The following is a 27,071-nucleotide window of genomic DNA, read 5'->3' on the forward strand; positions in this document are numbered from 1 at the left end:
TAAAATGCAAGTTTTCCAGCAGCTGGGCTTGGTGAACGCAGGAGAGCAATCTGGGGTGATCTTCCAGCACTTCCCTAGATTTTCATTTCCAAGGGAGTCTGGGATTCCAGTGTGAACCCTTTGCCGAGCTGAGCGCTGGCTGGGGAGTTGCGTCAGCTGCGGCAGCATTGTTCTGGATCAGCCTGACCTCCTTTCAAAAAATACGTGTTTTTCCAACGCTAATAAAAACCTTAGCTGAGGTTCTCTCCCTTTCTGTATGTGTGCCTGAACACTAAATTAAAAAAAAAAATCCCAGATGTGAATCTATAAACCATCTGTTTAAAATAACTATTGTTCAGGACTATAATTAAAAGTTATTTATTATGAATCTTGGGATCCTATTATGGATTTGACTGACTCCCAGGTTTCTGACTTAGCAAACGGTTTATGTATTTATGAGCCATGTGTCTCTTCCGCACTTCTTGGTGCCAGAGTGCATGTCCTTTAAACAATGGTGAAAAAAAAATCCCCTACCCTCCCATAACTGTTGGCTTCTGACTGTTGCTGTCTAAGAGTTTTCTCTTAAGAACAGCAAAATTCAAAGTATCTGAGAGCTTTCAACAGATTTAGAGACACTGTTGACAACACAGATGGAGGCTTGGTAATGCAGGTCTCCTGCATGCAGCTACTTAGTCACTTTCTAAATGTATGACTGGGACAAGTAATGAAATGTTATGATTACTGAGGGTAGGAGGGGACATAATGGAAAGGAACGGATTTGTTGCTTAAGTCCCATTTGCTCTCAGCTTCCACTTTGCTCTTGTGAAATGGAAGGGGAGGAGGCAGCAAATTTGAAACTGGGTGAACTGGATGAAAGAAAAAAAATCCTTTCGATGACAATTACTCTTTGTTTTATATTTATACTTTTACACCCTGTGGGTCCAGGAGATCTGCACTGGATAATGCCTGACTGCAATAGACTAAACAATGATTTACCAGCCCTGCTTTATCTACTGGGGTCCTATGATGGATTAGCATGGTATATTAACCCTTTCCTCCACATCTGCTGGTCTAGTTTTCCACAAGGTGCGAGCATTGAGATAAAACAGTAGGACTTTTTAAAAAGAATTTTGGGATTAAATCCAGTAATAGAAACAGTAAGAGGTATTTGGATGCACTTCCCTGGAGCTACATTCATCTCTTCTTAGTACAAGAGAGATTTTGCCATGAAGACTATGCCAGGACAGAGTATGTTGCAATTGTGACTCTACTATATTTCTTTCCAGCAGAAAGCCCCAAAAGGAGTGTTGGAGGCTGCATCCCTGAGTGATACTATACCTCACACCCTAGAAGAGCAGCCCAACCCTGAAGGCAGGGATTTAGGCATCTTGGGATGACATCTGAAACAGCCACTTTTGGAGATGTCTGGGACTTGCCTGTGGTACAAGCTAGAGAGGAGGAACATAGGCTTTGCAAATCCCACCCTGCTTAAGAGCTTATCAGCTCTTCTTGTGCTGGCAAAGATTGGCTGTGCTTACCTGGCCTACACGGAGCTGTCCTTTAAGGCGGGAGATTGCAGCTTCTCCTCCAAGGCACAGAGCTAACCTCCCTCTTTAATTAAAAAAAAAAAAGAAAGAAAAAAAAAAGGGGGTGTGAAGTGTGAGTGTGACACCTTTTGCCCACCTTTAACACCATGCTGTAACAACTAACTTTTGATTTTGAGGTTTGGTGCCCTCCACATCCAACTCCTGCTTTCCTCACAAGTATCCTTGCTGTGAGGACTAGTGGCTTTTGGAGCAAAAAGAACAAACCCCTTTTTGCTGAAGCCAGGCTACTGAGCAGCAAGTAGTTCAAGGTCTACTGGGATAGAGAAAGGAAATGTGAATATGTAGCCTACTGCTTAGGGCACTCTTCAGTTCCTTTCGCTGTACTGTGGGCCACTGATATTTTTCATGAGGAAGAGCTGCTTAATGTAAAACAACCCTTGACACCAGGGTATGAACTCCAAAATCTTCCATCCCAGAAAACCTGCTAAACTAGCAGCTTTCCTGGCTATAAGGGAAGAAGAATAAAACATAAATTTGGCTGCCCCCTGGGTTGGCTCAATGGTACCAGACTCATCATTGGCAGAGAATTTTGCTGATTTAAGCAATGTGGGACAAACAGAAAGCTTTTACTTAGAACCAATAACTAGCAAGTATCTGCAGTTTGAAATATGTATGTTGAGGTCATGCTTAGAAACTTGCATTACCAACCAGGTACCAGATATTTTTGGTTTCATCTTTCTTGCATTGCCAAAAAGAAGCAACCATGTCAGGATGTACCTGAAGGCAGAAGGAGGCAGACAGGGGAGAGGGTGAGAAATCGCCTAGGAAGATGAGCTGCATAAGGCATTTCCCCCAGCAGTCCCCTGGGAATGGAGAAACAAAAGAAATGTGGAACTTTATTGTTCTTGTCCCTGTCCCTGCCATCCACAAAAATAATTTCTTCCTTTGAAGAGAAAGTCCAGAGGGTAGCTGCCCACTGAGCCTGCTGATGTGGGCTCAGCCCAGCTAAGTTGACTCTCAAGGACACTTGGCATCTCACTTCTCTCAGAGGTGCATGATGCACACTGCAGCTGGGTGAACCATGTCCTCCAAAGGAAGAAACTCTAAACTGAATTCTGCCCTTCCTTCACACCCACTTTCACCATGCAGAAGATCTTCCCACAGATAAAGCTCGTGGGACTGATGGGCTTATTAAATCTTTCCTTGAGCAAACTCTTTCCAGAGAATCTGTTCTTAGCAGAACCTTTTATCATATGGACTGTAGTTGATTTGGCAAGCTTAATTCTGCTGCCCTTCAACAGGCTTTATGGCAGCAAAGTCAGGGGGCACTGTGTTCGTGGAAATGGAACTGAGTTTTCACTCTGCATTTAAGAATGATATTGAACCAGTTGCAATGCTGTGCCGTGGCTGTGTAGTGCCCATCCAGAGCTACATACCTGCCATAATCAGCTTAACTTGTCAGTTAAATAGCATTTATGATTGCTATGCAATACTGGAGTGATGCAGAGCAGCCAGCATGTAGAAGTGACCTGGCTTTTTACAGTAGTTGTTTGTGTCGCTGCAGCTGCACTTTAGGGCCTGATTCTCATTTGCTGATTTCACAGTGTCTTGGTGAGAGTGAGTCCTCATTTACACTGATAAGACTGAAGTGCCTTTATAGCTCCCATCAGATCAGACAGTGACTTTGAAGAGAATAAACCTCTGATTTTAGACAAAGAGCTGGTGTGTAATAAAAGCTGCCATGTTATCCTTCACAGGCACCTTGAATGAGGCCACAGGGAGCGAAATAAAAAGACTGAAAAACACAGCTTCTTTTCCTTTAGTTTTATGATTTACATTTTTCTAACCCTTTGACTTTTGGTCTCTAATTAAGTCATAAGATTGAGTGGGGTGGGTGCTTGCATGAACTAGGTGGCCACCTGTGTCACTTAATGAACTGAACTACTAATTATAGGTGGAGGTGACTTCAGAGGGCTACTTTCAGTCAGGAATTTGAAGTAGCAAAAATTTTGCTGAAAGAAGCACCCAAAGTATTTGTTTTCTGCCCTTGTTTAATGGCAGGGATTACCAGAAGGGTTGACACCACTGGCGCAAGGTAGGCTATAAAAGGAATATTTCTGCTACCTGCTGTCACACATCCTCTACTGACATTCCTTAATGTGGTCAGTGCACTCTTTTAGCTGCTCCTGGTGTTTTGTTGATTTCTCAGCATTTTGGGAGGAAAGATGAATTACATTAGTCCTCTTTTCTGGTATAGTATAGAGTAGCCTCTTTTGAAGGACCTCTGGGTAGGCTAGATAATAGCACTCACTAAAAATTATTTTCTTCAGTGGCAGAGTTTTGCCTTCTCTGAGGCTGCCACCTCTTCCTCTGTCATTTGTCCTTCTGTCGCCATGAGAAGGAATTCCTGAGCTGTGCGGTTCGTAAGGAAGCACCTCAAACCCCTGATGATACTTTAGCAAAACTGTTCATTTGAATAATGTGGATTTCTTCAGTGGGGCACATTTTCTGTATGAGAATGGGTGGCAGTCATGAATTACCGTGTAACTGGGGTAAACACCCTCTACTTGGGCTCCTGAATTATTAAAAGACTGTTTTCTACTGCATTCCTTCAAGGGGGGGAAAGATGTCTTGAATCACGAGGACCATTCCTGAAGTGGAAGAGCAGATTGCTAGTCCCATGTTTTATTTTCAGAACTGCAAGGAATGGTAGCCTTGGGGTTGGTTTGCTTGTAATAGCTTTTGTTTCTTGTTTTTTTCCCCCCAGAATAAGGAAGTGACGTGCAAAAGGGAGAAGTGTCCAGTGCTCTCCAAGGACTGTGCCCTCGTCATTAAGCAGAGGGGAGCTTGCTGTGAGCGTTGCAAAGGTGGGGTTCCCTTCCTGTTGTTTCCCTCTTTTTAGAATGTTATTCGGGCATATTTAGGTTGCCAAAGACAAAGGACAAAGTTTGGAGCTTCTTAGCTGGGACTTGACCGCACCAGAGGCTAGAAGAGGCCAGTAACCATATTTAAAATATATATGTTTACAAAACTGGTGGAGATACAGGATTTCACACGTTTGTCCTGTAATTATTAGTTCTTGCATGGTGATAATCCTTTAGAAATACATTTTTATTCTTCATCGCTATGTTTTCAGTCTTTTAAGAGTTAGTTATCTCCTAATTTTACCAGAAATATTTTACCTGAATATCAATCCACTAGTAGTCACTGGTCTATAACAATTCCTTAAATTTTTTGTGTGGTTGGACAGAATAGGAATAATGCTTCTGAGTAATAAAGAGCATGGTAATTATTCATGCCTGTTTCTCCTCATACTGGAAACAAACCAATCAAATTTTATTAATTTTAATAAACATTTCCTGATTCAAAAAATATTATTTTGGACATTTTTATGAATGCCAAATAAGCAACAGTCTGAACATTATACATGTATTTATTGACCAATGCTATGTATTCCAAGCTCTTTAGAATAATTATCAAATTAAAATTAATTGTGTAAACATGCATAGTGTGTATCTACTATGCTTAACCACATGACAAATATGCAAGTAGATGAGGTTGAAAACTAGGGGTTTTTATATTGATGCAGTAAGTAATGTGCTCTAAACCACTAATTTTGCTGAGGGGCTGCTGACACAATCCATGAAGTGGAAATGTTGAATTCATACAGCTTTACTTAATTTTTCCTCTGTTCTTTTGAATTTCCCACTAGTGATTGAATGGTATTGAGGGGGAGATAGAGCAGGATAAATTGATGGGAAATGGAAGCATTTATTGCCTTCCCAGAGGAAATACAAATGCAGGAAAACAGATTATGCTGAAATTCAGATGGAAGAGGCATAATGGATATGTATTTTTCCTGGATGGTTGCAGAGGTGTGTTAGATACTGTGCTTATGATTTGCTTCTGTGCTGCAGCTTTGGAATGGGTTTGGCAAGCCCCAGTTTGAGGATTTGTCTAAAAGCCTGACACTTAAAGAGAAGGAAATGAACTGGAAAAAAAATTAGAGTGTTACTGAAACAGTAAGAATTTGAAGTTACAGTTTTTACATAAATTACATGTAATTTATTTCTTTTGTCAAATAGTGTTTAGTTTCAGCTTTATAGGAAAAGATTCCTAAGTGTTGGTTGGATTAGGGTGGAAGTTGATTTTTCATTTCCATAATGGCGTGTGTAGTTGCTCAATGGTCTGAAAATTTTATGCACATACATATGCATATGTGCATGCAAAATGAAAAGAATGGGTGTTTCAAAGCTGAGGATACAAACAGTATTTTAATCCAGACTCCCTTTAAGATTTTCTGTTTATCCTGAATTGGGGTGGCTACCTACAGAACATTATTACAGGCTTGAGCCTGGCATCTGCAGATTTGTGTACCTGACATTTCTAATGGGATAATTAATAGAAACTGTTAAAAATGGAATTAGGAGGCACATGGATACTTGAGATAGAAGAGTTGGCTAGAATCCTTTGAATGCATCAATGGACAGAGAGATCCCACTCAGAGGCTTTCAGCAACATCCCTCACCAAAAAAGTGCTGAAGAAACTAAGCAGCCCTGAGTTTGTAGAGAAACTTCTCATCAGCAAATAAATAACGCGTGGTGAAAACATATGAGTCTTTTTGTAGTGATAGAAGGTTGCCAGCATATCCTTGCAAAGATCTCAACTTGTCAATGTGCTCAGCAATAATCTGGAAAAGGGACAGACAGTTTGCTGCTGCTGACCTGATCTCTGTAGCATAGTAAAGGAGGAGGGCTACCTTCAAGGAGTTGCAGAAGGTTCTCAGGACACCGAACAACTGATGACAAAGCAACAAAATATATTAATGTGGGTGGGAATAAACGAGTGCACACAAGACAAAACAGCCCTAACTTTAAAAATATAATACTGGGCTCCGAGTTGACAATTACTCATTAGCAACTGTTTCTGTGTTATAAAACATACCTCTGTGGCACAATCAGCTCAAACCTCAGCAGCTCTCCAAAGGGAAAACTGAATGTTAAGTTTGTTAGGAAAGGAGTAGGGTTCAAAACAAAATGCCCTGTTTTCCCTCTGTGTCAGGCAGGTAGGCTGCTTATTCTTGCTCCTCTGGAAGCTAAAGTGGAGCTATGGACCTTGCCCTGTATTTTTCACACTTTCCTACTTGTCTCTTAGTGTCTACTATCAGACAGAAGACTCTTGATTAGAAGGATGCTTGGTGTGATCTATGTGCTTAAAATGCAAGAATTTTAAATTTCAGAATTTAAAGAAAAAAACCTCTCAAGGACTTAGTTTACAAAGTAGGTGTGCAATTTTTGAGTAAGTTTCGTTGCTCCTTCTGAAAGGTAAAGCCAAATATGCAGCCATTTAACTACAGCAGTCCTGACACCACACACTGTCACCACGTTGTTTTGGTTCCAAGGGAAGAGGCTGGTGGAGCTGCCTCTATCCCCAGGGGGCTGCTTGCTCTTCGGAGTGCTGCTGGAGCTCCTGCTCGGTTATGTGCAAGATTCAAAACGAGTATCCCATAGGGATTAATTGGGGGATCAAGGCTGCAAATACCAGCCAGGCTGCACAGCACTTCAGCTGCTCCCTTTGGTGTCACACCAGGTCTCCAGCACTTTGTGCTCAAAGCTCAGCTGCAGCCGGGACTTGGCCCTGCAGCTCTTGTTCTCAGTTACTACTTTGTCAGGCTGCCAGAGTGCCCATAGGGAATGTAAGCAGGAAAAGGGAAGCAGGGATTTTATTTATTTATTTATGTATTTTACTAGTTGCATTTCATCTAAATGTGAACAAAATGTTACGAAGAAAAGACATCTGAATCTGATGGCTTTTTTCTTGGCTTTATTCCCAAAGCCTGAAAGAGCTTAATGAGGCTTTACAGGCTCTTGCCAATTCTCTTTGATAGCTTCACATCTTCCTACCTTGTGAAGAAATGAATGAATGAGTGAGTGAGTGAGTGAGTGAATGAATGGCTGCTGTCACTTGAATGCAACCTCAGAAGGATAACATTAAGACCAAAGCGTGTATTCAAAACTGGCTTGTCTAGGAAGGAACCCACTGCTTGTGAGTCATTTGTGACATTGTTGCCTGTGGATTTTATTCTATCATGAGGAGCACTTGAGTACATATGCCCCCCTTGCCAGGGGACTGGACTAAATTAAAGGTCCCTTCCAATGCAAACTGTTCTGTGATTCTGTCTGTCTGCAACTCTGCATGCAGCTGAAGGCCTGTGTTGAGAGCTTTGCATACAGGAGAAACTGAACTGTTGGTAGGGAACTTTTCCTGCAAATGATTGTGTGCTGAGCATGGGTCCTTTGCTTCCTTTTGGGTATTTGTATGATACTTGGATAATATCTAGCACTTTTTTTTCCATATTTCTTAATGAAAAGTAAGGAACAGCAGCAAGTACAACTTTTGCAATCAGAAAACTCACTGTGGTGGAAACTAACATATGAAAAGGTTTGGTTTTACTTAATCACACAATCACCGAATGTTGAGTTGGAAGGGTCCCACAAGGATCATCAAAGTCCAACTCCTGGCCATGCACAGGACAGCCCCAAGTATGTGCATTGTTTGAACAACAATTCAAATGCTCTTGAAGTCTGCTGGGCTTGGATGCTGTGGCCTCTTCCCTGGGGAGCCTGTTCCACTGCCCAACCCGGCTCTGGATGAAGAACCTTTTCCTGATATCCAGACTAAACCTCTCCTGACACAACTTCATGCCTTTCCCTTGGTTCTGTAACCAGAGAGAAGAGATCATTGTCTGCCCCTCTACTTCCCATCGTGAGGAAGCTGTAGACTGGTATGAAGTCTAATACTTAAATTAAGATTTAAATCCTCTAGACTAGCCATGTGTTTTAACACTGTTCTTGTTTGTAGGCCCATAGGACCTTGATAGGAAAGTCAGTGGGGCAAGGCTCACTTTTGCTGTGTGTTTATGCAAAGTCTGGAACAGAGAAATGTGGGCCTGTGATTACGGCTCCCTGATGCAAGGAGAATAAAAATGGCTAGGTCTAATAGTGAAAATTTTCAGGAAGATTATTCTTTTGACAGGTGTTTACTGTAGTTCATAAAGCATACCATGTACCTCTAGCATGCTGTTCATTTCAAAAATACTAAAAAATTAAGCCCACTTATTACTTTTGCATAGGATAAATAGGTCACTTTTCATCTCTGTTTTTATTTAATTTATTCACTGAAAATGTATGAGGTCATTGAGATTCTAGAAATAGATTTGGCAGCATTTTCTTATGTGGTTGGATGGAGACCTGTCACTTAGATATAGAGCACTCTACACAGGTAATAATAAATTATTTGCTCTCTGAAGAAATGGTATTACTGGCTCAGGATTACCTCAAGTTTAAGATTGTGCACCATATTCTACTCCTATTCTAAGAATCTTAATCTGTGGATGTGCAAAGACAAAATTGGTGAGCATTTTTTTTACAACAGAGAAAATGTGTTCAGAATTTTCTTTCACTTTTCATGTGAAATTTTGCATTTTCTGTCCTTGTTCATCTTTGAGAGTGACTGAGGGGTTTTTGAGTTGTTGTGGGGGTGGTGGTGGGGTTTTGTGTGTGTGTGTGTTTTGTTTGTTTGGGGTTTTTTGTTTGGTTCGTTTTAGTTTTTGTTTTCGTTACTGATTGATCTTACAGGTTCTTGTGCTATGCTCTATTGATGTCGAATCTACCAGAGAATGGAATCCTAGCCAAGGCAACAGCAGCCTTGAGTCCCCTGAATGTTGACTATCTGCAGCTATTGTAGTTAATTATGCATTTCTTGGAAAGAAATACTGTGGTTGAGGATTTCAACCCATTTCAGCAGCCAATTTCAGCTGTCAGGGCTGGCTTGCAAAGGGAGCTAGAGGGAGATTATGAGATTATTGGTGTTCTGGCTACTCTACTAACACCCTGCAGGATCCATATGTACATTTGGCACTTTGTTCACTGTGGACACCCTTAGTATGAGATCCCCAATACCAGTTTGGTGTCCTGCTGTAAGACTGACTGGGGGGACCTTTGTGTGGGGCCCTATAACTTGCAGCCCACCCTTGCATGCTCTAAGGCAAGCTGTCAGAGGCAAGGGATGATAACATGGGTGGAGGACAATGGGATGGGAAGATAATATTTATATTTTCCTGAAAACTCTTTTTCACCTTCACCTGAATAATCTAGTCCTGGCATCTCTCAGAGACTGGTTATGGAAAGAGATGTCTTAACTTTCATATTGGTCTTTCTCACTGCCTCTGAGACTCTTGGTAGCTCTGAATCAGGGGCCCTGTTTCTTGAGGCTGGAAGTACAGGTTTGTGTCAGCATTCATTCAGTTTTTAGCTTTGCATTCCAAGAAAAGGCAGAGACTTTGAAGCTGTGACACACTGCCACGGGGACAGTACCAGCTGGTATAATCATGGTGCCAGTTTTGATTGCTGCTGTTTATGCCCAAGAAAAGGTCTCTACCTCTCTGTCCTTCCTTTGAATTGACTCTTCTTACAAAAGTCTCAGCACATACTTTTGATATCCCTTTGAGTGCCTGGTATATACTGTTGTGTTCACTAGCACCTCAAATTTTAGATATTGCCTTGCTAAATACAATTTTCCATTTATGTAAGAAACTTTTAGTGAACTGTTCTATCATGTTATCATAAATACTTTTACAGTCAAATATCAGTTACTCAAATTTTTATATTAATGTTTTTCCATGTAATGTTTCTCTAGAACAATGTGATAAACATCTTAGGACATACAGTACTGGAATAAGAATCTCTTTCATTGTTTTACTTTGAAGGTGTAAGCTGAATGTGAATGATTTTACTGGTGTGAAGAAATTGGGTGTAAATGGCAAGTAATTGTGTCACCCAGCAACACTATTCATGAAAAACCTTATAACCATGAGAGATATCAGCTCTCCAGCTGCCAGGCTTGGCAAGCACATCAGGCACCAGCTCAAGATTCAATGGCAGCTCTAACTACATGGCATTTAGGATGGCAAGGTTCTTAGGAACCCTGCAGAGCAACTTTCTTCACCCTATACATACATTCATAGAACACAAGACATTTGAGAAGGTGAAAGTCAGTTCCAGTGGGGTGCAGGGGACAAAAACAGCACTGGGAGGAGTTGATGTCTTTGTTTCTGCTGCTATTTTCTCAGCAAATATGAGCTGCTTTGCATCACATGCCTATGCACTGTGCAGTCCTAGCACAGCTCACTCCCATGGCCACTTCATTGAGCTGTTTTGTGCACCCTGTATATGGCCTCTGTGCCTTGCATCCCTTGGGTATTTTAATTGTGATGGCTCAGCTGCAAATAGGTTTGCTTGTACTCAGTTACAGAGGAAAGAGTTGGATTTTCACTGTTAAGAGCTGGTCTTGAGAAGCACAGGGGGATTTGTATACATTTTAATGCTTCTGTGTTGACAAATGAAGACCAGGGTTTTTCAACAGGAAGTTTAATTTTCTGCTGGCTGTCAATGGCTTTACCATCACTAAGTCATGTGAAAATATATTTTATAATAAGTGTGTGTGATTTCACAGTTCTATTATTGTGGCCAAGAGATTTTATGTCAGGGAAATATTGTAGAATGTGCAAGTTTTGATTTTTATTATTTATTTATTTGTTTATTTTTTTAGGAGTGGTTTGGTTGTTTTTTGTTCAGCTAGAACTGGTATTTAGTGTTAGCATGCCTGAATACCTCCCTGAGGATCAATTTATCAAACACTAAATAAAACATGTCCTCTAACTGTTTCCTTTTTCCTAATGTTTATTTTCCATTCCAATAGAGAGGTTATTTTTTTAAAATAGAAAGTGGAGGGAAAGCAAGCAAAAGACTTAATAGGAGAAGAAAGATGCTGAAGAAATGAGGGATGGGGAGCCAGTCTATTGTGCACCAATCTATCACTTTCTCTTGGGAGAATAAGGAAATTACTTGTCTATAAAATTCTCATTAGCCTAAAATAAGCACAAATCTCTCCTGGAATCTTATTAGGCAATGTCAAATTGAGTAATAAAGGGTTGTTTTTAATGAACTGCTGAGGACACTGGTTGAGCTTTAGCACTACTGAGCTGTCTCTTACACTCAATTTCCCTATCTTCATGATACTGCTATGTGCTGGCACGTCTAGGGAAGAAGAAAAAAAAAGGGTCATTTATCAGAGTTGCAGGGTTTGGAAAGACAAATGGCTTCCTGATCATCTACTTGTCCACATGCCAATTAAAAAATCTGCTATAATTTGCCTCATGTATTATTCCAGTTCAATTTTGTGTGTGGATGCTTGTTATGGAATTAAATTGCTCTTTTGAATTAAATTGGCCAAAGGTGATTTTGCGTTTGAAACTATGGTGCCCAAGTATGGCATGCACAACATTGAAACAAAGTAGCTAAATAAGTAAATTAGAAATTATTCAACTATTTTAGCATCATTTTGGGGTTTTGTGCCAGCAGGACCCTACAGGATCATTTTGCCTTTATGAGGTGACTAGAAGGTAATTAGCATTAGTTTCCACTGCATATACAATTGACCAACTTCAAAGTATTCAGTGGTTTGGTTTGATTCAGATAAGCAACTTTAGGCTTGCATGTTTATCCAGGACTTATCTGAAGTATTTGGATTGAAGGAGGTAATGGCAACAAAACCTACAACTAACTGAAAGTTAATATTTTACATTAATAAAACACCAGCTATTCTTAAAGAAAGAAGCAGGAAAGAATGAAAAATCAGGACACACTCCTTGACTGATATGAATCACCTTAGCTCTTTTAAAATTGATTTAGACTACTGATATTTAACTTTCTTCCATATGTGGAATCCTAAAGGTTTTCCTTATGGGGTGTGTGACTCAGGATCACATTTACTTATTAACGTAAAATCTCTTCCTTTTCTCATACTCCTTAGAGCATTCATAGGCTTTCTGGGTTCCCCTCCTGAAAACCTCCCCTGTAGCCCTTTCTTTTAAAGTTTTGAGTAGGTATTCAGGCAGAGGTAAGTGGGTGGGATTTAAGTGATTGTCCTAAGCTTGATCTTTCTTGATTTATTCTTTTCTCCTGCTTGCTTTCAAATGGTGGATGGAGACAGTAAGTGAATGTGCTAATATTTCCAAAGGCCTTTCAGGGGAAAAAAAACACTTTAAAGTGGCTTTAGGGACTTAAAGTATGTTCCCTCATACTCTGTTGTGGAAACTGAAATCAGGGACTTTGCTGATGCCTTTGAACCCGAAATACTCAGTGATTGCTATTTTCCTAGGCAAAGATGGTGGACCTTTAACCATGGGTGAGCCAGAATGGCTTGACTGAATTGGTACATAGAATGAGGCAGGTTTCATTCAGTTGAATTTAGGTGAGGCTCAGAAATTTCCATGCTATGAGTAGTGAGACTAGGAAAGTCCACCTGTATGTTTGCAGGTGTCACCTGAGAGATTTGTACATTGAAAGTGAGGTTCAGAAAAACTACCTGGTATGTGGGCTTTGTTTCTTTTTCCTTTTGAAGAGTGAGTGGTGGGTGTAGCTCCAGGGCATCTGAAGGGCAGTGTCAGGGCACACGTGTGGTCAGAGACAGGTTAAAGCGTCACTCAGAGATTGTAAAGCACTCCTTTCTTAGCCTTTTCAGTTTTGCTTGACATTCAGCCTTCCGCCACCTCTCACCAAGACTGCTTGTGTTGCTGACTAGCTCTCCCCTTCTCAACTGAACATCTGCTGAAATCCAGCTCCCTCCTTGCATCATGGTGGTGTTGGATGGATGTTCTGTCTCCCCTGTTCAACCTCCTGGCCTGTGCCAAAGCTCAAGAGCAATCTTAGTATTTCCAATTCTTCTGCAGACTTTTTCCATCCTGGTCTTCATTTCTAAATTTCCTTTTCCTGCCCTGCAAGTTCTCCCTGCTGTGGTTACTTCTGGTGTGCCATCCCCTTGCTGCTTTCCACAGGGACAGTGGCTGGCGCTGCAAGGCAGAGAATTTTATAGCATAACTTGGACATGCTCTTCAAGAAAGAGCAGTGATGTGCATATGGATGTACCACCTTCATGCTTTGTTGACCAGACTAATTCTTGAACTGAAAGTTTCAGTTTAATATGCACATCTGTACATGCAGATTAGCCCAGGGTCATTAGCTTTCTTACAGAGGAAACATTTTAAATCAAAGAAAGAACATAATTGCTGAGCAAATATGCAAGGTATTTTGTAGTTGCTGGTTTCAGGCCTGGCCCTTGATTCTTGGTTCTGGTATAACATGCACACAGATATTCAACAATACAGCTTGTTCCATCCTGAGCATCCTGCACACTTGTAAACTGTTTTGGGGATTGGGACCAGTATGACCTGAGCTTCTGCAATTTGAGGATGTTAAAACACACTGAATTGGCTCTGCATTCACTAGTATTTGTAGTGAGCAGTAAGTGAGACTGTACTACTAGATTAGCTCAGTGTTTTTCAGAGCAGGACTTCCAAATGTGCAAGAGGAGTATGGGGCTTCATGCTCCTCTCTTGGCATGTTGACTTGTGTGTATGAGAGTGCAGAGAACTGTATTTAATACACTGAGAATCTCAACATTTCTTTATTATTCAAAATCACTTCATCTGGGCTTTGCTACTTAAAAAATACAAGATTCATACGTATACTTTGTACTTTTCAGTATTTCTCAAAGATGAAATTATCACAGCCAGCTCTTAGACTATTGATCAACCCTTAGAAGGGTTTCAGCATGGGTAAGCAAGATAGACACAGCATCTACAAATTTCTCTTGTGTTGCTTTGTATTTAGCCTGGAAAAAATTAAGTGAATACTGGAAATCCTGAGGTACAAGTCTTCTATTGTTTAAGATCTTAACTGGAGGCAGTTAACACATTTGCGAATGATCTTTATATATCAGGTTTCCTTTAAATTTTGTGTTGAATCCAGAATGATTTTATGGGGATTTTAAGTTCCCCTGCACTTTAGAGCTGTGACCCTCGAGTTTCCTTATACAATGGGCTCAAAGATTTACTGGTGTAGGGCTGATAAATTGCCTTCTTTTTCAGAAGGATGTAAAATGTTCCCCAAGCAAGACAGTGCACCCTCTACAGCAGAGAATGGCTTAGAGTAGCTGCTAAGGTAGAGTGTGGAAAGAGACAGTGCCCTGGGCATTGCTTGACTGATAATTCTGTGATTCTGTGACTCTATGTCTGTGTTTCACACAAAGTTTTTGGCAGGAATCCTGTTGGTTTCATTGGCTCTTTGATCAAGTTAATTTTGAATCAAATACACTAGGAAAAAACATAAAATAGAAAAAAAACCTAAATGGAAAATGGGCATTTTTCCCACAGAAAATGGGGTATGTGTTGCTTCTAAAATTTTTCACAGAACCACTCAGTCTCCAAAGAATTATTTTTTAATTGAAACAAGTTGCTTTAATAAACTAACTCTTCTCAAAACCCAGATATTTTGTTTCTACTTTAGAAGTATTTTCTAGTTTTGCTTCTCTGGTGAGTTTTTAAATTATTTTCTTTGTGTTCTATTTGGTTTTGTTTTTTTTGCAAAATATCAGAAAACATCAAAAGAGTAGGAAGCAAAACTAGTGGGAACATGTAATGAAAATGTGAAAATTAATGTTTGTTTTGATGTTTGTTTGTTTGTTTTCCAAATGGCTTTATGAAACTTCATTTTGCACAAAAAAATGTGGGGTGATCCAGTGCAGGGGCAAATGAACCTGTTTTCTGTTAACAAAGTTGTCATATAGCACACAAAGACATATAAAACCAAACCCTGTGGGACTCCAAAATGTCTCCACTTGGAGATTCACCACACACACAAAAGAGCTTGATGGCTTTCAATTTATGTGGATGGTGATTCTTTCTGTCATGAAAGTGAACAGGCATAAAAGATAGGCAGTTCTGCCAATGTCAGTTCCTCCATGCTGAGCTCTGCTTGCTGAAGAGCTCTCACAAGGGCTGAATGGATGAAGATGGTGTGGCCAAGGTGGATGATGAATGCTTGTTCCAGCTCTTCTTTTACCCTCTGTCCTCCCTCTCCCTGTTCCTGTGCCTGAGTCACTGCATAGTTCCAGAATGGGTTGCAGAATAAGCACTGACATCCATTTTTAAGTAAATTACCACTGATTTTGGTTTGTCTTGAACAGTCAGAGTTAGTAAGGAGTTTGGCCAGTCATGCATGAGCAGCAGATGTCCAGGGCAGTGGTGCTGCCAGCCCTCCCAGGACACAACCCTTCTTAATCTTAGCGCTCAGCTCTACGGGAGAGGGTGGGTTACATTTAGGGTGTGATCCTCATCAGCAGCCTCCCACTGATGAACTGATGTGCTTCTGTCTCATCCTCTAGATTGCAGTTTTGAAGGAAATACGTACAACAGCTCTATGAAATGGCACCTCCCTAGCAATCCCTGTGTTACATACCAGTGCCAGGTAAGGAAGTCATAAACGTTGTGCTAATTGAGTTACAAGCTTTCCCCAGGAAATTCTGAGCCTTCATTTATCCAATCCAAATAATCTGAAGTACTTTATACCCAAAACACAATATGGACTTTGCATTTAAAGTAATTTAAATGCACTCAGATGCAGCCAGGTATAACCAAACATTCAGAAAGATAGGTTTTAAATGACTTGAGTATCCTCATTCCGGAACATTGCTGAAGGAGAGGTACAAAGCCATGCCATTTCCTGCTGTCTTGACCTTGAAATAAGTCTTCTTTTTTTCAGCATGCTATGTCTTTTGTGAGATAGGAATTATTTTAGTAATTGGACACTTTTTTGTGTACATGTCCATGGGTTTTATGTGGGATGTTCTTAGAGAAACTCACAACCAAATCTTCTTCCTGGACTCCTACACTGTTAACACAGTGGTATTTTGGTTAGCTTGCCTGTCTGCAACCATAACATTTTCAAGATTATTGATTTTCAGATTCTGTTTGTGAATAGATCTGCCATTTTTGCTGAGAATTTGATTTGGTGTTAATGATAACACTCAGGCGGCTGCTAAGAATGGCAGTTGGAAAGAGGAGAGATGAATGAGTATGAAGAGCTTCTACTAACAGAAGAGAGTTTCATGGTTTTCTCTTTTTCTGTGGTACTTCTGCTCTGAGAAACCCACCTGCATTTTTAAAAATGAGTACCCTGAGAAGACTGAATTTGGAGCAGCAGTATTCTCTATCCTGACACTTTATGAAAAGATACTCACTATGTGAATTTAGATATGCAGCATGAAAGTATGAGTTCTTTATTGCCTGATTCAGTGTCTGAATGAAAAACTGGGTGGTCCTGTTTACCCTGGATCCACACATTTTAAAAACATTTTCCCCTTACTTCCAAAAGCAAAGCTACAAGCAGAAAAAAAAAGTAGCAGCCTTTTGTGCACAGAACCTCACACCCAGATTTGTTCAGGAGGACTCTTGACTTCTTGAATAAGTACAGGAAATGTTAATTTACTAATACTTATCAGGCAAAACATCAAAGATAAGTGTCTCCCCTCTACAGAACAAGATGCTTTTATCTGCTTTCTAAGTCTATTTTCCTCCAATGGGAGAGGGAGGAGAATGCCTTGTGTCTGGCCTGTTTTCACCAGAGCTGCATGGCAGATTACTGAGGTTAAGGATTCCTGATAAAGCAGGATTCCTTTTCCTAAGAGTATGCTAGATTTTTTTACCTGATGCATTTTAAGGCAAATCCTGTGTCTGGAGTCAGGGAGACTCAAGTGGATCTTTGACTGTGGATTAACCTGAATCCTGATACCAAGCAGTAGGTACAGAAAAGAGGTTTTGAAATCCAGTGCTTTGGAGCTTGTGCTGGGCTTTAATTTCACTGCTAGTAATTGTGATTGTTTTGCTTGTTAAAGCAACCACAATGCTGACAATGAACATGTCTCATCTGCTTCTTTTTCAGGAAGGAGTGATAGTAGAATCAGAAGTACAGTGTGTTGTTCATTGCAAAAACCCTTCCAAACTCAGGGGAATGTGTTGTCCTGTGTGTCCAGGTGAGATTTCATGGGAAGATGCTGCTCTGCTTGTGCGACCATCTTCCTAATGAAGCCCATCACTTCAGAGTCGCTTAGCTGGGTTTGCCTGGCTGATAACCATGATTTTGTTAAAAGGAAAGTATAAAAGCAGTCCTAAAAAAGTAGATTCGCTTTTTGGAGGGAAGTGGGAATGGGTTGTGTTTGTGAAGCACAGAGGCAAATTATCATGTTTTTTGAGGCTAATTTGATTTTAACAGAGGTTTTGTAGGTAAGCACTGCTCCATTTGTGATGTAATGGATTTCTTATATTTTGATTAGTTATAGATATCTGCCAATATCTAATAATACTCGGGGAGTAAGAATGAGGTAGTAAAAGGCAAACAACATTAAGAAGTGTTTTAAAGCCACTTCTAATGGAAGGCTTGACCTAGCCTCTACTTCATTGGTGCAAATTTATCTGCTGTAGAAGGGTGATTTCTTTCCCCCCAAAAACGATATTTAGGGATTCTCAAGGATTTGTTTAGGCTTCATGTGATTTGAATTCCTCTGCGGGGATCTGCTCTCTAGAAGTGCCTGACAGTAGGTTGTAGTGAGGTGGGGATTGGTTTCTTCACACAGTCAACTAGCCACAGGATAAGAAGAGTAGCCTCAGCCTGCATCAGAGGAGGTTCAGGCTGGATATCAGGAGGAATCTTCATGGAAAGGGTTGTTAAACATTGGAATGGGCTGCCCAGGGAGGTAGTGGAGTCAAAAGCCCTGGAGGTGTTCATGAAACAGCTGGATGCTGCACTTAGTGCCATGGTCTAGTTGACAAAGTGGTGACCAGTCAAAGGTTGGACTTGATCTTGAAGGTCTTTGCTGACCTGGATGACTCATTATACTGTATCGGAGAGGATGGTATGATTTACTTTTCATGCTGTGATGCAGTGGGGTGTGTTACAGAGAAAAGGCAGCATGCTATCTTGACCTAAACTTATCCAAATGCTGTTTTCCAGGTTGTATATTTGAAGGGAGAATTTACAATGAAGGAGAAGAATTTAGGCCTGAAGGAAATAAATGTACCAAGTGCTCTTGCATTGTAAGTATTTGCCTTTCGGCATTGTATCTCCCTGTATGAACTTCAAAAGGCATATTATTATTGCCATAACAAAGCAAAAAATATAAGGAATTCAACACTACTATGCATTCTTCTCTTGGAATTTGGGTTTATATTGAAGAATCTGTGGCACTAATACATGGTATCACTCACATTCTCAGTTTGTAATCTTTTTTGTGACCTTACACTGCATGCAGGTGGAGCAAGATGTCTGGGAGAGGGCTGATCTGTTGAATTAGTGGTGCTTTATTTGTGATGGGGTCATGCAGGAGAAGACAGAAAGCTTTTTGGGCTTCATCTATTGAACAATATTTATTAGATGCTTCCTTAAAACTAACTTTTGCAAGGATTCCTTTCAGCTGTGTGCAGCAAGGCCCTTGCTCTGAATAGTTACTGAGTGAAAAAATGGGGCTTAGGCTGTCCCAGGTGGATTTTTGGCTTGATGCTTAATGAAAAGGTCAGATCCTGGAATTTATTCTTGACTAGCAACAATATAAAGGGAAGTAATAATTGCATCCTCTGGGTAATGAGCATAGGCTTCTTTTTCACTTCCATTAAGTTAAAAGATAATGCTGTTGTTGCAGCAGATAACTTTGACTTCATTGCTGTAATCTGTGAGATGAGTAAAATGCAAAGTTCAAATCACTGCTTTTGTTGCAATTTGTGGGCTGGTTATCAGCAGAATATGCAAGGCTGGGGAACTTTACATTTCAGTAGAATGCCAAGAGTTTTGTCAGTACCTGACACAGTTCTCCATCATGAAAAGAAAATAAAAAAGGAAAAGAGAATGATAGGCTTCAAAAATTAATATATATTTATACATATACACACTTTACTGAAGCTGCTACAGAGAACTTAAACTGTTTTGTGGCGAAAAATGTGCTAGTAAGCTGCAAAATTAATTCACACTAAATCATTACTGCTCCTGTGGAGATTAGAGTACTCAGGTATTTTTTTTTTAATTTTAATCCTGTAATAATGAAAATATACTGCCACTCATGCCATAGTGATATACACCCTGGGCTCCTGCTCTGTTGAATGTCGTCTGTCCCAGGCTGAGAACCATTGCTCCCTCTGTACTTGGTCCCCCTCACTTCAGCTTCAGCTGTAAAGCAGCTCTGGCTTTCCTTAGTTATGTTCCTCAGGGGAAGGCAGGGCTGAATGTTTGAGAGGTCTGTGGAGACATGCTTAAGTCTTTCTGGGTTGTGCTTTGCTCATTCATAAGCACTGTATAGGTATTGCCTATTGCTCAGTTATTGGTGTGCCAATATCATCTCGATAAACTTTCCTTTGTTCTCTAAATCAAAAGCAGTTGTGCCAAGGAGAGTAGAGAGGTGGGAGATGTTTATGAAGAGCAATGTAAAGAAATACAGGAATATGGGGTCACACCTGAGGGTCTTACCTTGACAGTTACCAATCTCAGCTAAGTTAGGGAAGGAAACATTTCAGCTACTGAAAGCAAAATGTTTAAAGCCTCAAGCAAGAGGCTTAACTTCCAAGAAAGACAGCATAATTGTTTTGGATGTTAATGACATCTGTAGAAAATATCCAGCTCTCACTCTGAATCTTTCTGACAGCCAAAGAAATACTATCTATGTGTAAGCCACACCAGACCTCTCTCCTCTCTCTCTGCAAAGCCTATTTTTTACCATCTTGCCAGTTTCCTTCAGAATTTGAGCCTATGCTAATTCCTCTGTAATTTAAATTTGAAGTAAATAACAGGAGCATCCTCAGGGCTGTGATAGTGGTTTGCTGTCAGCTTTGCATCCATTCCCTTTTGGGAATGGGTCCCCAATGCATCTCTTATCTAAACAGTTGGTGGATGGGTGTCTTATTCAAAGATACCTATCTCGCTAGGCAATGTGATGGGAACAGGCTTGTGGGTGATGTGCTGTAACCTGTGCAGGCTTTAACAGATGAAAGAAAGCTCCTCTCCCCAAGTTAGATTTTTTCTGGAATTTCAGTTTGTAACTATTTAGTGAGTCTTTCATGGAAATGTGAAAGAGGAAGTAGCACAAATTTCTGCTATTTGATGCTCTGTGTGTGTGAGGATTCCAGCCACTCTCACTTCAGAGTGAATGCTGCATTTTACTAGGGAGCAAACTTTGCTAATGGTGGATTTTCTGGGATCTGTAGGCCATCACTGTCCCAGAGGTAGCTCAGACTTGGGACTGCAGACAGCAGTGAACAGGAGGAAAGTAAAGAGGGATAGCTGTGATTTGTTTTCTTGGAGAGATGTAGGGCTGATCTGCACTCGCTAAATGTATTAAAATGAGAAATTACTTAAAAAAAGGAATTTTATTGTTGCAAAATGATGCACTCAAAAGTCAGTACATGTCAGCAGGCCTGGACTGTGAGGCCCCTTCTTTGAAAAACTCTTTTCTTGTTTGAGTTTGTGGTATTTTAAGCTCAAAGTGGTGCCTACCAGATACTACTGAGCTCCGAAAGTGTGAAATGATTGTTAAGATGTTGGGGGCGGGGGTTGTTTGTTTTTAACACACATTGCTTGTGCAACTGAGGAGAAAAAGGGGACCATGGAATTGGGGATCCCCATCTTGGTAAAGCCGGCTGGCCAATTGCAGAGCTTGCCATGTGTTCCATGGTCCTGAAGGGTAGAGAAAGCAATGGCTTGGCTATGCCTGGGAAATTCATTCGGTCCTTAACCTGTTAATATGGTCTCTGTTTAACACCAGTTGTGGTTCTAGTTATTATCTATTGAAAACCAGACCAAACCCACCAAACTCATTTCATGGAGGTCAGTGAAACAAGCCATTAACTGATAACTTCTGGGTTGTTCCCAATCCAGGCTGTGCTCATGGCGGCAAGGCAGAGATGAAAGGTCCTGTATTCCATTACCACTCTCCTAAGTGAGCTGCTCCTTGGGGCGACTAAGATTTCTTGCTGAAAATGAGAATGTATCACCTCTCACTCCATGCATATTGCCTGTCAGGAGTGAATGAGCTGGCTTTTGATGTTTGGGTTTCTCTGGGGAGAGGCATTTGTGTAGGAAAGGTGGATGGGATAATGGGGATCTCCTCGCACCCCGGCTGGAACCCAGCTGTCTCCAAATAATTCATCTGTCTGGCCTCTTGCTGCTTTTTGTGATAGGCCTGTTCTAGAGAAACCTTGGCTATTTTCCCTACCATAAGCACCTACTTAAATGAAGGACTGGCTGCTTTAATCAAGTGTTATTTCTCAGATACTACTTTTATGAGGTCGAGAGTGTGTTTCTGCTCGCATAGAAAGAGCACTTGGCTTACATGTTTCCTTTCCTACAGCCTGCATTAAAATAGTCAGACTGTGATTATCGTAAATGTTTTCATTTTCTCTTTTGATGTAGCACGTTTGGGAAAAAGAAATAGTGGAGGGGAAGGAGAGAGCCAGGGAGGGAGGGGAGGAGGTTTGGCAGAAAAGTGACCTTGTGTGAGAGCGGTAACCATGGAGAAGCTTATCTTTAAATGGTAGTATCCAAACTCATAAGTAGCCCCTTTTGGCTCACACTGCTGTTACCCAGAGCATGGGCGCTGTGTGCTCCGGCATGCGAGGCATGTGGCGGTGCGAGGTACCACCATGCTGGGAGCGCACAATGCTATGGAGACGCCATGGCCCAGGGCTTGCCTTCCTCCACACCCCTGCGGGGAAAAGGGAAGCGAACCTGCTTGGGATATGGTTGGAGGCTGGATTACAGCTGCTGAGATGGCTGGGAGCGGGAAAGGTGGCATCATGCGTCTGTCCTGCAGGGAGGCATGTCACAGGGAGGACCATTGGCACAGTGGGTCGGTGCGTTAGGTCCCCAAACAGCATAATTTCATGAAAGCAGTGCTGGCCTCTTAGCTGCTTTTCCAAAGTGATTCAGAATAAGTGAAACCCAAAGGGCTGGAAGCAGAGCATGGTGGTTTGGGGCCCTTGGAGAGCTGAATTGAAAGCAGCCTCTGCTCAATCTCCTTTGCATCATCTGGGACTTTTACACCGTGCTCAGGGGATGCACGCACTACTGGTCTGCAGGTGCACTTGTGAGTGTGTGCGTGCAGGAAATGTCTTGTCACTTGTATTCCTGAGTGCTAGGGTGCAAAAACTGAATAATGAAAATTTTGCACAAGGAAAAGGAATTCACAGTGAAATACCTGTTTCTAAATCAATGAGTAACAGGCGTTTCGACTGTGATAAGCGATGAGAAACTACATATGTAAGTGGTTCGGATGCTGAGGGTGGAATTCATCGTCTAGCTCCAGGTATTCAGAAGTAATGTGTCTGATCTGAACTACTTATCTGAATTCCTCTTCAGTTAATGGAGAGAGAGAGTTGGGATGGATTACTCTATGCAGATGCTTATCTTCCTCCACTAACTAGAGAGGGAGCCTACCCAGCTCCCTGGCCTCAGAGATGGCTGAAGATAGCCAAGACCAATCCTGCCCCTGCAGTCAGCTGGGTGATTAAGTACCCTGATACTGCTTTAAAGGCCTGGCTTTAACCCGCATTGGGAGCTGCTGGAATACATTCCAACCACAATAGTCTGTGTGGGTGGGTACACCAGTCTACTGGGAAACTCGAAGGAATATGCAATTAAATGTATCCTCAGTGAAGGCTGAAGATAACTCAAATTCAAATTTCCATCCTCAGTGCAGTGCCAAATGCTGAGCTTCCCAAATTTCCATGTACTTCAGCTGCTTTGATTCAGCTCCAAGCTCCAGCAGATACTGCTCCTACTTGGGGGCTAAGAAACAGAGTTGTAGTTAGGAGTGGAAAAGCAAAGAGTTGATCTTTTGGTAGGAGGAATGCTCACATCTTCAAAGTTAGGGGCATTCGTAGAAGTGTTAGCTTATGGGTGGATGCAAATGGAGACCAGTAAGTGCTCAGAAATGGGATATGGAGAGTTACTCACTGTGCCTCTCTGGGAACCCCCTCTAAGTTTGTGTGCAGATTTTTTGCAAGGCTAGAAAATTTTGCTTCCTCCATAACATAATAAAAGCCCAATCTTCCAGGTATGTGAAGTATGACTGCACAGGTGGGTGTGGAAGAGCAAGGGCTTGGTGTGTGCTGAACTTCAGCAATAAAAATAATGCAGCATGAAGACATAGACAGACTCCTGTTACTTTTTCTCTTTTTTTAATCTGATTTTCTTCAGGTTTCAAAAAGTGTACCTATTCCATGCAGAATTGTACACTACATGTGCCATGTCTGAATACTAAATTCCCTTAATTTTGTAAATATCAAAGTTTAAAGAAAATAGTTGGGACATTTTTAAAAAATCATTAAACACCCAGGTTTATTTTTCTTATCTCATTGACATACATAGCTACTTTTAATCTAGCTTTTGATTTCTCTCAAAAAATCTGACAAAAAGTTAATAATTTTAATAAAAGTCATGGAGTAAAGTTAAAATTGATAACAGTTTTTCTGAAATAGAAGTAACCTATGGCATAGCAGTGCAAGTGGGCATAATTTAATGTAATTATTCAGTGTAAATTCTTTGTATTCATAAGAATCAAAATCCTAGACTTTAGAAAACATTTTTCTGTGGCAAGATCTCATATCCTCCCTCTGTGGATATTTGAATTTTATTCTACATCTCTCGCACCTGCAAATTTTGCTAGCTCACCTAGTCCAAGTGTGTTCCCAGCTCAGCCTGCAGAAACCCTCCATCATACTTTTAATTTTGGTGATAATCAAATTAGTCTTTCTGTGCAACAAGAGACTGTGCCCAGTTTGGGCACATTTTGAGGGGAATAGAGGTATTGACCAGCTCCATGGAAGTCTTGATTATTCTTTAAGGACCATGAGCTCAGAACAAGCAACATCATTCTCACAAATCTTCCTTCCTCAGAGCCTTTTGCTTTCCCTTCCTACCTTGCAGAATTCAGCTCAAAATTGCCTGCCATGCTGCAGCATGGTCTGTGTTTCTCTCACCGTGCAGTCAGAGGGATTCCAGCTGTTCTCCCTTCTTCTCCATTGTTTCACATAAGTAGCACTATCCAGTTATTATTTCTGAGTTGGCATGTATAGACAGCAGTCAAGGATGAGTACCTTTTGTGCTTTGTATCCTAAGGACATGGATTTCTGTTCCTGAGAGAAAAGAGTGTGGAAGAAGAATGTGTGATTTGGCAGATTTCTGAAGGCAATTATTCCTACTGGAGAAGGAGGGTGGAAATGAGGAATTGGAGGAAGGAGCTCTGCCTTTATAAGGCTCTTATTTAGACAGAGACTGTCTTTCCAGTTTTATGATCCAAGATGATATTATGATAATTAGAGAATTAAGTGATAATAGAAGCCATGAAAGATTTAAAGCTTCCTGTGTACCTGAAAGGCCCAAGTGAATGCTGATTAACTGTGCATTGCATGAACTGCATCTTGTAGTACAGAGGAAAAATGTCCAGGACTTCTTGTGATTTAAAGGAATTGAATACACAGAGCAGGATGGATTTTACACTCCTAAAGCATCTAAAGAAAACAATAATGCAGGCTGACCACTTTTAAATAATAATTATACCACGAGTGCAAGTGGCTGTCATTCCTGAGAGCAAAGGAACAACTTACACGGTTAGGTGTCTGTCCCGTCTTGTCAAACTCTTCCTAATTAACAGACTGAAATTAATTGTTCGTTGACACAGAAGAATTAAGTACTCAGAGCCTTAACAATGAAGGAGAGCTGTTAACAGGCTATTTTTATTGGCATTGAGGTGCCATGAAGACTGCAAACATCTCTGTTATAACTCACTCCTTGCAAAGGAGAGGCACTATCGTAGTGGAAAAACAAAGCAGTAAGATGGGAGAAAACAAAGAACCTGGTTAAAGTAAGCAAACAAACAAGCAGAAAAAGAATCTGCCAGCCAGTAGGGGGCGAAAGTGTTTTCAGAAGTACCCAGTGAAGACAAAGCTTTTACAAGAGATGGCTGTAGCACTTGTAAGTGGCTTCAAATGGGAGCGTGTGTGGCATCTCCTGGGAACGCTTGTGTGTAGAATTGATTTGGGTCTGAAAGATTCCCACAAGTTGTGGTAGGAAGCAGTAAAAGCAATAGCTTGTCAATTAAGAGGGCCTTTGTTTGCCAAACGTTTTATGGAGAGTCCAAACCCTTCTGGCTGGTGCTACAGTGAAGGGAAGGCTGAGAAGAGTTGGAGTGCTTGGCTTTCATGTTTGTCACCCTTTCAGTTACAGGTTTGAAGCTTGTTATCAGATAGCCATAGTTAATGATTTTAAACTTCACACATTCTTCTGTGTCCTTAGACAAGATGGTTTAGTACATACCATCCTGCTAAATCAGTTTGCACGAGAGCTTAATTAACTGCATAACACCTACTTGTTTTCCCTGCTCCAATTTTGAAAAGCAAAAAATAAAATAAAAATAAAATATTAGAAAGAATACATTATTACATGGGAGGCTTTTTGTTTTGTTTTATCTTAGAATCATAAAATGTTATGGGGTTTGAATGGACTTCAAAGATCATCTAGTCCCAACTCCCCCTTCCACGGGCAGGGACACCTCCCACTAGATCAGGTTGCTCAAGGCCTTATGCAAGCTGGCTTTGAAGATGAAGGTTTCTGCCCCTCTCTCTTAAATCTGACCTCGTATCGCTTTGGGTGTTGCAGTATTGAATTTTTTTAGTTAAGCATGTTGTTCATATTTAACATATTTCATAGAAGACATAAAGTGAAATTTTGGATCATTAAGTTTGAGGTGCTGATGAGCTCTAATGTGGTTGCCAAATTCCATTTTGACTTACTGCCTAAATTCTCCTTGCTTTTTCTGCTGCACCCTATGGCATTGTTTTTGTTTTCTGCCCTTGAAACATTTTGTATTGATAAGGGAGCAAGTTTCCAACTCTACCTGGTAAACTATTCTCCAGCTGGGACAGGTGATAAATTAACATTTCTTAAAACAAACCAGTCATATGGAAAGGCTAGCCAAAGCTCCTTGGATTCCATCAACTTTTTAAATGTTAGCAAGCATACTTATTACTTTTGTTGCCTTATTTAATTATGAGAGACAAACACATTGGATAGTCAAGGGGAGAAAAATTATATCCAGCAGATTATTTTCAGAATTGTGACAGGCTGTAACTTTTTTATACAGCTTATCCTTTTAGACTGAGAGCAGGATAGGCAGAATAATTCACTGGCTGTCAAAATAGACATGGGAAACAGAAAAGGGAAAAAAAGTGCTTTGAGTCATGACAGTGATTTACTTATTCCGGTTTAACCTGTCAGAAATAAAATTTGAGTAGGTGCCAAAGTATCATAACATCCTTGGCACTCTGCTGTAGCTACATCAATCTGAAGGAAAGCTGCAGAAATCCTTGCAGGCAGTGAAGGGTTGGGGTCAGCAGTGGGATGTAAACACCCAGCTTCCAGCGTGGGTGCCTGAATAAGAAAGGTGACTCCTTAAAAACGCTTTCTAACTCTCGTGATAGAAATGGCCTGAATGTCTTAACTTTCTTCCAGGAAGTTCCGCTCCCATGGTACCTAAACTGTCCCAAACATGACTAGAACACCATTAAACTTGACAATTCCAAGGTTCATTGAAAACCCAGGAGTTTTCAG

The 27,071-nt window shown here is 40.8% G+C and overlaps 1 protein-coding gene across 5 annotated transcripts in view; it reads left to right on the plus strand.

The window, feature by feature from the left end:
• Positions 1-27,071, plus strand: part of BMPER (BMP binding endothelial regulator) — a 152,368-nt gene that overhangs the window by 22,243 nt on the left and 103,054 nt on the right. For 4 of the 5 annotated variants that reach the window (XM_071561397.1, XM_071561396.1, XM_071561395.1 and 1 more), the window contains exons 3-6: positions 4,294-4,393; positions 15,811-15,893; positions 17,367-17,457; positions 18,435-18,517. In XM_071561397.1, coding sequence (XP_071417498.1) covers positions 4,294-4,393; positions 15,811-15,893; positions 17,367-17,457; positions 18,435-18,517 — 357 coding nt within the window. Of the gene's footprint in view, positions 1-4,293; positions 4,394-12,492; positions 12,579-15,810; positions 15,894-17,366; positions 17,458-18,434; positions 18,518-27,071 lie in introns of those variants that run through there. The other variant, XM_071561399.1, reaches the window with a different exon arrangement.

The sequence above is a fragment of the Pithys albifrons genome, chromosome 7 (assembly GCF_047495875.1).
Source record: "Pithys albifrons albifrons isolate INPA30051 chromosome 7, PitAlb_v1, whole genome shotgun sequence".
NCBI lineage: Eukaryota > Metazoa > Chordata > Aves > Passeriformes > Thamnophilidae > Pithys > Pithys albifrons.